At 46.2% G+C, this 15,359-nt stretch overlaps 1 protein-coding gene across 1 annotated transcript in view; it reads right to left on the reverse strand.

The window, feature by feature from the left end:
* The window catches only part of LOC140216482 (uncharacterized), a 104,518-nt gene that overhangs the window by 81,776 nt on the left and 7,383 nt on the right, over positions 1-15,359 (reverse strand). Inside the window, exon 2 of the mRNA XM_072286805.1 lies at positions 4,102-4,158. Coding sequence (XP_072142906.1) covers positions 4,102-4,158 — 57 coding nt within the window. The remainder of the gene's footprint in view (positions 1-4,101; positions 4,159-15,359) is intronic.

Consider the following 15,359-nt stretch of genomic DNA (forward strand, 5'->3'; position numbering starts at 1 on the left):
CGTTTCTCAGCTCATGCACTGTCAGGCCATGTATTTCGGACGCCACGCGGAGGCTTCACGACGGCGCCGCTAGATTGCGCAGTGTTCATAGGGAAGCCCGAGAGAGGAATGTCGCTGCAGTACACACCTCATGTATAGGGCGTTTGGATGGTGGCAATAAGTCTTGCTGCTATATTACTTCAATGCTAAGCGCATTACCGTCAACAGTTATCGTGAGATGGGTTCTGCTGATTTCTTTCAAGAAAGGTTTGAGTTTATTGCAACTGTTTTTGAAAGATGTGAGAGGATAATATAAAAATGGTCATGTGCAACAAGGCCCACTATTATTAAATTGTTCGATTAAAATAAAAAGTAACAACCATTCCACTCTGTGAAAATGGCATGGCAGCGAAAGCTGACGGCAGGCAAAGCACTCAAACAAAAAGCAAGGTGCTTCGTTGCGATTCCATCTGGACAGAGTGGAATGGTTGCTATTTGTTCGTTCAGCATAGCGGGAACGGTCTTCGTCAGTGGTCGTTTCGCGCCGGCGCCGTTTACATTCTTGTTGCTCTTACCTCCGGCGCTCCTCGTACGCATGTTGTTCTTCGGGTGTACGAACGGTACTCGTTCGCCCCATCGATAACGCAGCTGTGTTTAGCACCGATACTTCTGCTTATATACTGCGATAACCGTGACATCACGCTATTTCTTACGGCAAGCGTTCTCATCTTTTCCGCATTTTAGTAACTGCGCCACCCCACTGCACCCGTACTTGAACGCACACAAAGCAAACAATAAAACTAATTGTCTACGGGATAGTTAGAAATTGCTAAGTCCGCTTCTGTTGCCTGATGTCGAAAAAGCTACGGAAGGTTAGTAACATACAGCTTTCGTTGTAAAAAAATAGCAAACTTTGAAACAACAGTGGAAAACTATAGTATTTAGGCATCTATGTGGCAGAAGACTACTAACTAAATGCATGGGATATAAGGAAATGTTTTAGTGTTCCAGTGAAAGAAAAGAACGTAATGATCGGTTAACACTTGTCCATGTTATGGTACCAGCCAATGGGACTTCGCATGCGTGGGGTGAGGGCGCTAGCGATATGGTTATCGTCTCCAAAAAAGGAAACAAAATTACTTCCAGATAGTTCCTCTTCATTAGAAATTATCAACGTAATTTGAAGTACCATTGCGCACAAGGGGCTAGGCATAGGTCAATTATGTTCATTGCACAATTCTCACTCCATCGTGCTTGCCAAAACATATCTTCACAATGGTGTTTTCGATAACAAATTTGTGCTTTCGCACTTCCGTGTAGACAGACCAGATTTGAATTATAGGGATTTAAGTGTTGTACTCCTTTTCAGGACAGGCCTAAATGTTGGGCGTATTTCTGAGCAGTTCAGGGACCGCTGGGTGAAGTGTGTAAAAGTGTTGGAAGAACTAAAACACTTGCGTTTTCGATTACATCGCAGAACACTAAGCTCATAATATGCGACCATTTCAATTTGGCAGGCAATGATTGGAGTATTTCCACAACTGGCCATAATGATTCTCTCAACAATGAGGAACTTAGTTATATTGCGCTTTTTATCGACCTAAGAAAAATAAGTAATGAATACACATGGTGTTTTGATCTACCTTAAAGCTATTCGGGATGTTTTTCTTTTGCGCGAGGTAACATTCCGTAAACCATTGTGTGCGATCTGGTTGGTGGTTTATCTAATCACGGAGCAGTCTTTGCTCAGTTTCCTTGTTTAAAGTCGCTGCAAAAAACTTAAGGCTTCACATTTCCGTGTCTTCTCAAGAGCTGATGATGTCTTTTTAATAGATAAATTAGAATCTTCTTACGACAATTACTTTTCCTGCGTTCGTGCCTGTAATATTGAATCTCTGTTTTCAAAGTAGAGGAATAGAGTCCATGCTTGTACATAACTCTATGTACAACTTAGAACTAAAAATCAAACTTGTCCTACCCTTGGATCATGCAGGATATGATTCACCTAAATTGATGAGTTAAGCGCTTGAAAAAAAAAACTGTCAAAATAATAAAAGAATGTGTAAACGGATTACAAGTGTATCTCAGGAATCCAAAACTAGGGTGCGAGAGGAAAAATACATGTTTTAGAATGTACGGTTTAGCAGAGTGATGGCAGAGTCCGCAGTAAACTTATGGCGATTTGTAAAACCCGCGCTGATACTGGGATACCTTGGGTCTAAACGACGTTTCTGTTGATAATACTAGTTTTATTACCAATGCATTTGCAAATAATGATTCAGTGCTTACAACCGACAATGGCTACTTACCTCTTTATGTCAGTTTTAAAGATGCGCCTCGTATAGAAAACTTGGAAGTATGGGAATCTGGGTAACTAATGTGCTGCGACGTGTGTGCGACAAGGAACGACCGTTTCCCGTTGAAACACCTCATGCGTTTTAATGTGGTAGGCGGAATGATGTGCGAAATTTCTCCTAATAATTATAAACGAGTCCCTTTGTGGTGGTCTTTTGCAATGTGATTGAATAGTGATTGAAGAAAAATGCCTCCACTCAAACTAACTGACAAACATAAAATATCTACATATATCTTTTATCTGCACACATGACCAAGTACTAGAACGCATAATATGCAGCTGTGTCACTGAAATCTTGGGTACTAACTCATCTCCTTTTGTCAAAATCCTAGTCAAGTCGACACTATGTTCACAGAATTTTCCAAAGTGTTTCGTAAGCTGTCGCACTCCAAACTACTTCTCAAACTATCACGTATCTAAAAACATATGATTTTAAATTAGGTCTAGTCATACGTGAGGCATAGACATCAATATGTCATTTTAACCAAGCCTTTTCAGATCTGTTTACAGTTGTCTCATATAACCCAAGCTTCCTTGTTCGGCGCTTTGTGATTCTAGCTAAACATAAATGGCTAATGTTCAAATTAGACTATACCTAGACGGCTCTGTAGTATTCTTTTATTAACTGAACATACAATGAGCTTTACCTAAACAGACATCTTCATGAACTATTGAGCGGTGTAAAACATGTCAAATGTCAGTAAACTTCAGCAAAACTGTTCTGTTGTCTGCAACAGAGAGAGCGTGAGTCAAATTATTCGACTACGCAATTAATGGAAACATATCTCGCGTCGAGCACTACAAATGCCTTCTTCACACTTGCAATAAGCAGCCCTGGAATGATCACATACCCAAAACCACTAATCAATCTATATATAAACTACATTTCTTGAAACCTTCTCTTCGAAACTTTTCATTGGAAACAGCTTAGAATACGTAAGACTCTTATCGCACCCATTCTTCACTACGCTAATATTATTCGGGACCCCTTTACAAATCTGAACAATAGTAATTTGGTAAGAGTTTAAAATAAAGCGCTTATATACAGGTTTATTTGTTTAGGCAGGCTGTCGGCTCCAGGGAGTGGTGGCAAAAGCTGGTCTAATGCACACCTAGCGGTGGAATAGAATTGCACGATAACGCTTTTTGTTTAAATTAATTAATAAGGACTTAGAGAGTAGCACATTCAGATATGTGATTTTCCAGCAGGTCAGGCTACTACAGGGCGACATAGTCTTTCATCCGTTCCACTTCAGCCGAAAAATTATGCGTTTAAGTATTCTTTCCGTCCCCGATTTATAATGATGCATATAGACATAGATTAACATACAGTTCATACAGAAGACATAGAAAGTTCCAAACATACATTTGCGGCTAAATTCATCAGGTTGATAAAGTTTGTCTTTTAGATGCTTCCTTTTTTTTATTCCTGCTTACTGTTTGAGGGACTTGCTGTGTATGAAGTGTTATTTCGTAACCCACTCTACGACAAATCCTGCTTGAGTGAGAAGTGTTGTCAAATAAATGAATGACTAAATAAATAAAAAATATAAAAATATAAAACACAGCAAACTAACCACCGTATAGATTGTTAAGAACAATAAAACCGCCAAATATTTCTAAAGAGGGATGCACTGCCAACTTTCTTTCATTCGGCCCCAATCACAATTACGCAGTGATTATGGATATCATTCTGAAGCCATTTTCGAAAGAATGAATTTTTTTAGAAATGCTAACTCGAGAATATCAACATTCAGAAGACTTACCGTACAGCGGCGACGCCAGAAAAGCACAGAAGACAAGGCACAGTAGCTTCAGCATCACTTAATAAAGAAAAGGAAAGAACGCGCATTGAGTCTGCACGTTGGAAACTCACAACGCACATGTCATGGTACTGAGAGACATCACAATAAAACTACGCCGCCTTTGTGACTTTTTTATATGTTACCCAGCGTAGTACATTACGCAGTCATCTTTTGAAAGCGATTAATGTTTAGAACCATGACATCTACGCTTGAAAAATTACCCGAAGATTACATTACTGCCTAATGCGAAATTTGAGTGGAGCTCTATACGTGTTTCATTTAGCGATATTTCGGCTGGCGCGGATAATCTCTCTCGTGCGGCACTTTGCAAATGTAACGAAGCGCTGCGCGACTGCCTTGCTAATCTGGAGTTCGCGAGAGCCAGCGTGTGGGTGACGCAAGGGCGCGATTCGCAACAGCAACCGCCGCCGACCGAACCCCCAGACGACGCGTTAAAGCTGCTAGGGCTCGTTAAGGTCCCTGATTAAAGCTGAAAGGTAGCAACATTCCTCCTCGCCCGCCCTCTAATTCTACTGGCCTTCTCGCAGATCGCTCTTTCTCTCGTAGCTCGCCCTCCCAGTATGGCCGTCCGCTCGGAAGTTGCACGAGGTGAGACATTAAAATTGTTGTTGAGTGCTTGCGCATGAATGTTTACGGTATTTAAGGCTTGATTATTGTGTGACGTGCTAGGAACTGGCAGAAAACTGGCGGAAACAGGTGTTTCTTGTGCTTGTTTCGTGGGTTCGGGTTGGCTGCCTGTTTCCAGTTAGAAGAAGGCTTTCGAGGCTAGATTATTGGACAAATTCCGTTTAGTGTCGAGTACTAGCACAAAAATCGGAATTCTTTGTCTGGTCAATAATGTATACGTAGTGCACACGATCTTTGTATACATGCCAGACCTTTGTTTGAGTGTTATGTCGTCTTTGGCCATACACTGTACTCGTAGGCAAAAACATTGTCGCGGCTTGTACAGATTAGCCCGCGTCACGAGTTATTTCTATTGCATTGATCAGATTCTTTATCTGGCTTTCTAAAGACACTTGCCCGGCGTGAAAGAACTGCGATGAAGGTTTCGCCGGTACACGCCAAATACGATGCGCTCGGGTGTGTGCAGGACTGTGTAGCTGCCGATTGAACAACTCAGAAGCGTTTGTGGTGCTTCAAGTGCGTATATGTGTGGTGTGCCCAATCGACTGCCGTGTGTCGCGGTTGTGCAGCTTCATAATTTAATCAACTTAGTACGATGACGACGAAGCGCAAGGCGCGTGACATATTCGCCTGAATAAAGCAAGCGTCATGTAGAATCGTGTGCGATCAACGCAGGGCATCCAGCTATTCTCGTCGTTTTGTCATGACGCTGGCATCTCTTTATGCAGTGAAACTGGTTCTGGAGGACGCTTAAGCTTCGCCTTCAAGAGTGGAACGCGATAGCGTTATCGCACCCCGTTCGCACCGCCTACTCAAACGCGCTACGCCAGCCAAACGTCGCGATCGGCACAGATAGCCGGGCCCCGACACGCCATGAAGGCGGACGCGATCATGGGGCGAGTGGCGCGCCGCGTGTCGGGGCAGCGCCGTACATTGCGAAGAGGGGGTCTTCTGTCTTTGCCGCAAGATGGCTCTGCGTGTGCGCAGAGCGCAGAAAAAATGTAGCGGAAACGTACTTCGCTACTCGTGAAACTGCGACTTCTGTAAGTTACATGGCCATAATTAGCGATATACACCGCAGTATAACTTTCTACGGCGCGTTTCTAAGGGAACACCGCATTCACTAGAGGCGATTTTGTCCAGTTTTGAAGTAACGAACTTGTGGCTGAGTAAAATAAAGAAAAAAAAAACACATGCGGCTGAGTGGTAGGGTTTCCGTCTCACACAACGGAGACCCTGGTTCGATTTCCACCAACCCATCTTGCAAGATGTTTTTCTATTTATGAAGTGCCTTCTGAGATTTATCGCTCACGGCGAACGCCACCGACGCCGACGACACCGGCGTGTCTGCGACACGAGCTCCTTAACGCTGTCACGTTAAAAGGTCTGTTCGTACACGTTTGCACCTCCAGTACTCTAAAATCAATTCCTGACATGAAACAAAGCAATAACCGAGTTCTTCAATGAAGCGTTTAGTCACGAAACTTAGCCAAAACATACGAAATTCCTTGCGAAAGCCTCGCCGCGGAAACTCGACGGCCAACTGTGGTGGCGGTGCGCGCGCCGAGACGAGGAAAAGAAGAAAAATTTTAGAAATGGTGCGAAAAATACCACGTCACGGCGCTCAACCAATTGGGAGACGCAGACTTTCTCTTCGCAGCAGCGGCGGTGGCGGCGAGATAAAAGCATGTCGCTACCGCTTAGTTTTATTCAAGGACCTTAGGGCGCATGCTACTATGGCGCGAACTCCTAGCCACCGTCGCCACAATAACGCTTTCTTCTCATGCTTTCCCAAAATCCTACTCCGCTTTCCGCCTCATGGTTCAGCTTCACCCTCATCTCCGCTTTCCTCCTCAAATAGTTGAGCCCCTGCTGCTCTCCGCGTTGGCTTTCATCTTTCGCGATGCTTGTTCACTCAGTTACTCCGCCTCCCACACTCGCCGCAGGAATGTGTGCCTAAACGCGGCGCTCAAGAACGAAGTGGATATTTCCTTCTTTTGATCTAGAAGTACACGATGTAGTTTAGAGATGGTGACAAGGTGCGTACTTAAGGCTCATAACTTGGAGCAAATGTCTATTTTGTAATGTTCCCGAACCTACGCAGGTGCAAGATCTATCACGTTTTTTTAAGAATGCTACTTTCAACATACTTAGAAGCAGTGACGGTGACCGGTACCTCAATATTTGGCACGCGTACACTAGTTTTGCTTCAGGTGCTGCAGTTGTTTAAAGAATTTTTGTCGCTGCTGCTGTATATTCTTGTTTGAAGATAAAATATTTGATTGCTTTCCTTCCCTTCCTCTTTTGCTACATTCCGATGGCTTCTCTTTACATTTCCTAATGCAGTTCACCTATTGGCTCGTGCCATGTCGCGCACCACAGTCATCATCTTGTTAAGTATTGCTAGTGCTTGAGTCCAAATGACTGAAAGCTTATTTGCAAAATTGCTTAAAACATCTGTAGTGCACGTGGTTACCATGAAGCTAGTAAGATCATAGGGGAAAATCAATAAATAAATGAATAAATGAAGGAATATATTATTACAAACATTTCTTTTTCAAAACAACATAAGCATTCCTATGGTATTCAGATACATGTCGCCAGAAGGCTGGCTTGACTAGTCCTAGTGGCCAAGACAGTTCAACATGGCCAGCAGGTGGTACGAAAAAGAATAGATACTCGACATCTAGAGCAACTACGCAAAAAAAGCCATTATCTTAAAAAGCGATCACAAAACACGAAAATAAAGGAAACAATATTGCCATAACAACGAGCGCAGCGATCATGTGGAGCAGCTATCAGAAGACACTTTTGAAATGTTTGGCCAAGATCAGGGGTGGCTTGCGCGAACATTTATTAATAAAACCAACAGCAAATAATTTACTGTGTTATTAAACGTTCTCTAGATCACCGCCACTTTGCAACTAGTCAACAGTTTATGAAAAATACTTGTCTGGAAATTTGATTTTTCAAGGCAGTGCTAAAGGCCACCTAATACAGAATATTGCGGAATTCATGCGGCAAGCATCATGGAACGAACCAGCGTAGACGACGTCCGCTCCGAAGTTCCTTGATTGTACCCCGCACCCTCCACCAAAATGTTGCAGGAAGAAAGCAGGCCCACGAGTATAAAATAATGTATATTTACAACAGAGGTATATGGCGTTCAGGCAACTGCCAGACTTCGTTTAATTCTAGTGTAATTCAATTTCGCCCTTCTCTTCACCGTGCCAATACATACATATATATATATATATATATATATATATATATATACTGACACAAGATGATTTCAAATTACGCGCGCCAGCCACCTCCTGCGTCCGTTGAGTTTTTTTACTGCTACCTGCGACAGATAGCGTCAGTGAAGCGGGCAACACGGGCTCGCAAGGCACGAGCAATCGGAGCAACGTGTCATCAGCGCGGGACACGAGGGAAGAAGAAGAGGTGTGGGTCTCTTGCCAAAAAAATGTGGACGTTCTAGTGAGGCTCCCGTTGAGCTGTTTGTCGGGCGCAAGTTCGCCCAAGATAATGAGACTAAAGCACCGTCACTCAACTGTGCGTTACAAATCTGGTGGAGGTGCGGGGTATGATTTCAAGCTCTTCTCGAGTCAGAGAAAAGAGCCCGGACTCACGGCGACTTGGACCCATCGAATTGACTCCTGTTCACCAACGCAGCAGTCGTCGCCTACGGGTGAGCCCCCCGAGCTTTTCCCTTTGCCGGACTCTATCGGAGCGTCAGCATCTGCTAGCGGAAACGCTACCGAGATGACAACTCAAACCACGCCAACTCACATCGTAGTCAACTCGCCAATGTCGCCAGAGCCTTTCCACGGCGAGACATTTGTAGACGCAGAGGACTGGTTGGAACGCTTTGAGCGCGTGTCTGAGTTCACTGGATGGAACTGAGAGCGCAAGCTATGAAACATTTACTTCGCGTTAGAGGACAGCGCACGAACGTGGTTTGAAAACCATGAAGCGACATTTGCGTCGTGGGAAGCTTTCCGGCGGGAGTTGCTGGCAACTTACCCGAGTACCGACCGCAGGGAGAGGGCCGAAGCTGCCCTGCAAGCAAGCAACCAGCGGAACAGCGAAAGCGTGGCCATGTATGTAGAAGGCACTTCCCGCCTATTCCGGCGAGCTGATCCGAACATGAGCGAGGACAAGAAACTACGCCATCTAATGCGGGGCGTAAAACAGGAATTGTTAGCAGGGTTGGTTCGGAGTCCACCGCGCACCGTCGCTGAGCTTCGTTCAGAGGCGACAACAATGGAAAGCATGTTGCAACAGCGATCAAGGATGTACAACCGGGAGAGGAACATCACCTCTGTAGGCGCAGTTCCAGCCGTCTTCGGAAAGAGCGTGGAGGTCACACGAGACATCGTACGATCTGTAGTGCGAGAAGAGCTCCAGAGACTACGGCTTGACCAGAACGCTACAACGCCCTCTTCGCTGGCGGACCTGGTCCGTGAGGAGGTCAGACAGGTGGTCTGGGAACCGAGCGTCTCATATGCCGATGTGCTGCGGCAAACTCCTGGACGTGCTGACGTCGCCGCCACTTCCTCTCTGAATAACTCGATGCCTCGAAACCACGCTGCCGCCACCCGAGAGAAGATTCAGGACGGCTGATGTATGGCGCACTCCTGACCGAATACCCCTCTGCGGCCACTGTGGTGAGGCTGGCCACCTGTACAGAATGTGCCACTATCACCAGGCAGGGCTTCGTGGTTTCCCGGTGAACGCACCTCGCCCCCCGATATGGTGATCGTCCATTTGAAATCGAAGAGTACCTGTCCACTCGTCAAAGCTCCCCATGCACCTGCCAGCAACACTAACCTCGATCAACAGCACCGACGTCAGACGTTGAGGCATCGGTCACCGAGCCCCCGCCCGTCTTGAAGCTCCCCAAGACGCCGTTCACAGAGCCCGCATCGGGAAAGCTAGAGTCAGTGGCCTCGGGAGGTAAGGCCGCTGCGGACGCGAAAAGACAAGAACCTCCATCGATGACTCCGAGCGACGACGAGGGATTCGGAAACCAGTGCCGCAAGAGCGACGTTGCTTCCGATTTACATGTGTTTGTTGACTGTTACGAAGTGAACACGTTAGTGGATACAGGGGCAGATTACTCGGTAATAAGTAGTGAGCTTGCCAAGAAACTGAAGAAAGTGCTGACTCCTTGGAAAGGGCCACAAGTTCGCACCACAGGAGGACACCTCATCGACCCCACTGGCAAGCGCACGGCTAGAATAGGAATACGAGGCTTCACGTACGTCGCTAGCTTTATCGCCGTTCCCGAGTGCTCAAGATACCTTATTATTGGCATGGACTTCTTGCAAAATAATGGCGCTGTATTCAACTTGCGGGAATCATGTGTTTCCTTCTCAACAAAGCACGCTGTCGCAGCATTCAACACTGCAGAAAAATTCGATGCCCTTTACATTGCCGATGACGACGTGATGCTTCCTCCGAGATCCAGCGTAGTCGTCGCAGTCAGAAGCGACGCGTTCAGTGACTACGAAGGAATTGCAGACAGCAACACAAGTCTCCTACTGCAAAAAGAGATCGGCATGGCAATGAGCCTTGTTCAGCTGCGTGGTGGATGTGCCAACGTTTTCCTCCTTAATTTTGGAAATGAGGTGCAACATGTCGCGACGGGAACCATTATTGCCAGCCTTAATAACCTCGTCCAAGTTACAGACTTGAGCATTCCAGAGATTTCAACATCGAAATTCTGAGATGTGGATTCTGTTCTTGCAGCCATGGACATCGAACCAGGTCTATCACCCACACAGAAGGAGCAAATAGAGACCCTCGTAAGAGAGTTCGCTGAATGTTTTGCAATGTCATCCAAAGTCCGGCGGAAATCTATTGCCAAACGTCAAATAATTGTCGACGAATCAGTGACGCCTATTCGATAGCATCCCTACCGAGTGTACGGATGCTGCAAAAAACTACAGCCTCTAGTTTCCTTAACGGGTGTCCACAGCATGGGAGTCATCCCTCAAGGGCGATGAGGACGGGCACTAACATCAAGGTCAGTGACGCGGGGGCGAGCGGGAAGCTAAAAGCTAGTCCTCGGAAGATCAGGGACAACGACCAGGAGAGGTTGTACATGGTCCGCGAAAGTATGAATGAAACCTAGGTGCCCTGTCTCGCTCAAAGGTAGCGTAGCCTCGCCTTTGATCTTGCTCACGCCGGAGGTTGTAGCGAGAAATATGACTGTGAATACCGCAGCAGAAAGAAACAGGCCGCGACGAGCGCCACGGAGAGTAGTACTGCTGGGCAGGAATATTAGCTGCCACTCAAGCCAGGAGGTCGCAGTAAGCCTCTGCAGGTGGAGAATGAGCGGTGGAGGTAGGCCGTGAGTCAATGTCCACATAACTGTGCACACCAAATGTTCTAGTGTATTTGTCAAGTTCGGCGCTTGTCATGAATTCCAGTTCGTCCTTGACGATGCCATGGTGCCCAGAAGGAGCCGGACGAACGGTTGCAAGAACCGCAGGTCCTACGGTGTCCTGAAGTTCTTCCCTCATGAGAGTACGCGTCAGCGCTCACAACTCATCGTCACCGTTGAAACGAGTGTCACAAGAGGAGCACAGAAGGCGAATCTACTTGAGCGCGTCAAGATATTGGCATGTTGGGATAGTATCACTTATGAGGTCTGCGCTCTAAATGATTAGAGCATTGAAGGCGACTGAGTTGATGGCCTTTAGTGTGTGGCAAACGCGCTCAGCTTGCGCCCTGTCACTCTGTGCGCGGCGGCAAGGAGCGAGGACGCCCTCAATTTAGGACGTGTCAGACTCGTCTGGTTCTTGTACCCGCGTTCCCAGCATCGGTTTTGCGTCTTCAGAGCTTGGAGGGGACATGCCGAATATCTGGCGAAATTGCTGGGTGAATGTTGATTAGTCTATTGCATTAGTCACTGAAGCGCATCAGTTATCCCGGAGACTGCAAGCAGACCAGAGCGCTCTGTATCATATTGATGGTCTGCACCGCGAATCGAATGGTCAATCGCTCCTTGATCGTCTCATTCACCGCCCGTTATCTCGCATGGGAAAACTGGCGGCATTATTTATGAATATCGCAGCCATTTCTGAACATGCTGCTTCAGATACGTCTCCGCCTCCAAAAGATATCACGAAACACGTATTCCCCATTTACCTCACAATCCCTGACATGCACAAAAGGTCTGATATGCCTGTTTCGGCAACATTCCAATTGGCTCAGTCTGACATGATCGAAAAGTTTCCAGATTATCTTCAAGTACTCACAGATGAATTTGTACACAGCGACGGTCAAGGCGCCTCTGCAGCTTTTTTCTGCCCTTCAACTCAAGTACGGCGCATTTTTCAAATACCTCGTGTAGCTTCGTTAACAAATGCGGAGCTAGCAGCGATTAATGTTGCACTGAAATACGTCCAAGAGGAGTTAACTACATCAAAGGTTGCTATCTTTACGGACTCTTGTGTTGCCCTTAGCAGCTTACAAGGCAGTGAGATTGATTATCCACTTATCCGCAGCATTACTGACTCTGCGAGCAAAATTACATCACGTGCGGTATCCCTCGTTGCTCAATGGATACCTTCGCACGTACGAATCGCGGGAAATGAAGAGGCTGATCGGCGCGCTTCAACCTGCGCTCATAACAACTGTGACTGCCCAGAAATTTTGTGCAAGCTTGATGACGCTCGTTTGCTGATTGGTCGCCACCTACTCAAGCAGCATTCAGACCAGCGCGTCGCAAATGGATCGTTCCCGCCCCGTGTTCGCGGTCGAGGCTTGCCTCGTCGCGCTAGAGCACAACTAGTCAAGCTGAGGGTTGGTTGCGTGAACGTGCACGAACGTTTATACAGACAAGGACGTGTGGCAAGTCCATTGTATACGTCTTGTGGCTGCTGCGAGACACTTCAGCACCTTATATTTGAGCGTCCCGCTTTCAGTGCTCAGCGCATTTCGCTAGTAAAAAACTATCATCTCCTTGGCCCGCGGTGTGCGACACTCGAAGAATGTTTATACCCCAGTGGTTCTGCGTCTAATCCCGATCAGGCCCATCGCACCCTACTTAGCTTTCCAGAGTTAACTAACTTAGGTTCACGTCTGTAGCGTGAACATTCAACATTATGTAGTAGCGTGAGCTTCAGTGACCGGCCCTACTGTGTGTGATCTGTACTGTGTTCTACTTTAGTCTTTAGATTTGTCCTGTTGCTCTTCTTTTCCTCTTTCCTCCCCTCCTTCCTATCTTCCGTTTCTGTGTTGCTGTCACCTCCCTTCAGAACAGTAGGCAGGCGTTGTGCCCCTTCCGGTGGCAGTTGCCAGCCTGCTCCTCGCTTTCCCTTTCCTGTTAACTGTGTATATGTGTTCAAAACAAATAATAAGAAAGGTCACTTTCGTGGTTAAAGAACCAAGTATTGCCAACTTCGGTGAGCTAAAAAGCAACATACCGTAATTTGTGGATGTTTATCAATCGTTGACGTCGCTTGCTCATTACTTTTCGAAGCGAGAGCGGGATGCCTTAGAACACGCACCTATAAAGCGAGATATAAGAAGGAAGAAGAAGCATGAGCCTGCTGTGGTAAAGCTAGGAAAACTATGGAGCATGTTTTATAAGAATGCGAAGATATCTGCCCAGCGGTCGATTTAGGCACCACTGGCCTCCATTAGGCCCTTAGGTTCAGCGGGAGCAGTCGTAAAGTAAGCATGTCCGCAATAGGCATTAATACGAGGCGATTGGAGGATTGGTGGAAGAAAAGTAGGCTAACGACAAAAGACGGCGACGTACAAAAGCACAGTTCGCACTAAGGGATCAGAAATATTTGGGTGTGGTAGTTCATAGTGTTTTCTTTTCTTTTTTTATTGTTTAACCTAGGCAGGACATTAGGCGGTATAATTGCAAGAGCTTGGTGGTGCAACACACCGCCCTGTTCCAAAGGGGACGCTCATAACATCCATCCATCCATCCATCCATCCATCCATCCATCCATCCATTCATCCATCCATCCATCCATCCATCCATCCATCCAGCACGGGTACCGGTACAAGGTGGTTAGAGGCGGTTTAAGGAATAAAAAGTTTAAAAAGATGCATACAAGAATGCCAGAAAAAATTAAGCTGGCTAAGTGACTATGCCACCACCGCGTTTCGAAGAGGATACCTGCAAATCATCATCATCATCATTAGCATAGCATTGTGCCACTTTTCTTGCAATGTGACATGCATGCCGTGCAGCGTCTACAGGTGCGCCCTTTGCGTTGCAGTTGCATATTATTACACCAGGTGGCTCGCCATGTGGAATTATAATAAAAACTTGGAGCGCTAAAACTCAAGGGACGTAGCAAAAGAAAAAAAACACACCCCACACGCGTTCTTCTATGTCCTTTGTGTTTTTAGCGCTCTAACTTTTTATTATAATGCAAAACCAACTAACCCATCTACCCTTTCTTTTGGCATGTAGTATTGGATAGGTAGGTATATTAGGTGTATAGAGAAGCCTTGAGGGAAAGAAACACGATTTTTGAGATGTATAAATATTGCTTGAATGAAAACGAGTATGCCATATGTCATTATATCAAGCACGCTAGGTGAATCTTTCTCAGCGCCTTCTCTCAAAGGGCACGCCAATATATCACCACCACCATCATCCCCATTACCATCTTAACGTGCCACTAGTCGCTAGATGTTAGAAGCGCGCCATGTAACGTCGTTACGTGCACACTTCGTATTCCAATGACGTATTATTACACCAGGAGGCAGGCCATGCAGCAGTTCCATAGATAGTTGTATAAGGTACAACTACCTGCAAACGCACCAGTTTGAGGAAGAAAAAGAAGATTAAGATGTACAAAATGCTAGAATCAAAAATATCTAAAGCATACATGATTAAAACAATCAGGCTAGGAGACTGTTGGTCACTGTCCCTATTAAAAAGGAATACCATCATCATCAACACAATTAGCCTCATATAGGGCGTCGCTACGGGCAAACTTTTCAACGTAGTCACGTTATCTTCCACCTGGTCTCCCGAAATGTAGCAGCTGCATATATGAGTTGCAAGCTGAATGTAGCTCGGCCTGGTTAACTCAAGCAAGCTGCGTGACCATTTGTCACCACCCTGTTTCGAAGGGGTACCATCATCCTCTACCATTATCGTCACCAATAATATCGTATCGTGCCACAGTTGAAGAGATGTGACATGTGCCCCACGTAGTCTGGATACGTGTGTTTACTCCTCGTTACAAGTTACGGCGCCTCCTCATAAGGTACAAACTACTGCTGAAGAAGTTAATCGTAGAGCTACCACAAGGCAACATCGGGCTCAGCAGACCGCTGTGCAGATAGCCGCACAAGCTGCAGCTCGCCGTGACACAGGCCGGACCGTTCAGATCCCTCTCTTGAAAACAATGCGAAGACCGTAGTGGGTGGTGCCGAAAATGGAGCTCTCATGGAGCTGCTTCACCAGCTTGTGCTGTGACTGAGCTGCTTGTGCCGCACAGGCTGGTGCCTTTTTATTTTATGTAATGTCCATGCGTGTACGAAAAAAAAGGAAAAAAAGTTACAGTGACGTTCCACTTCCC

Source organism: Dermacentor andersoni, chromosome 3 (assembly GCF_023375885.2).
Source record: "Dermacentor andersoni chromosome 3, qqDerAnde1_hic_scaffold, whole genome shotgun sequence".
NCBI lineage: Eukaryota > Metazoa > Arthropoda > Arachnida > Ixodida > Ixodidae > Dermacentor > Dermacentor andersoni.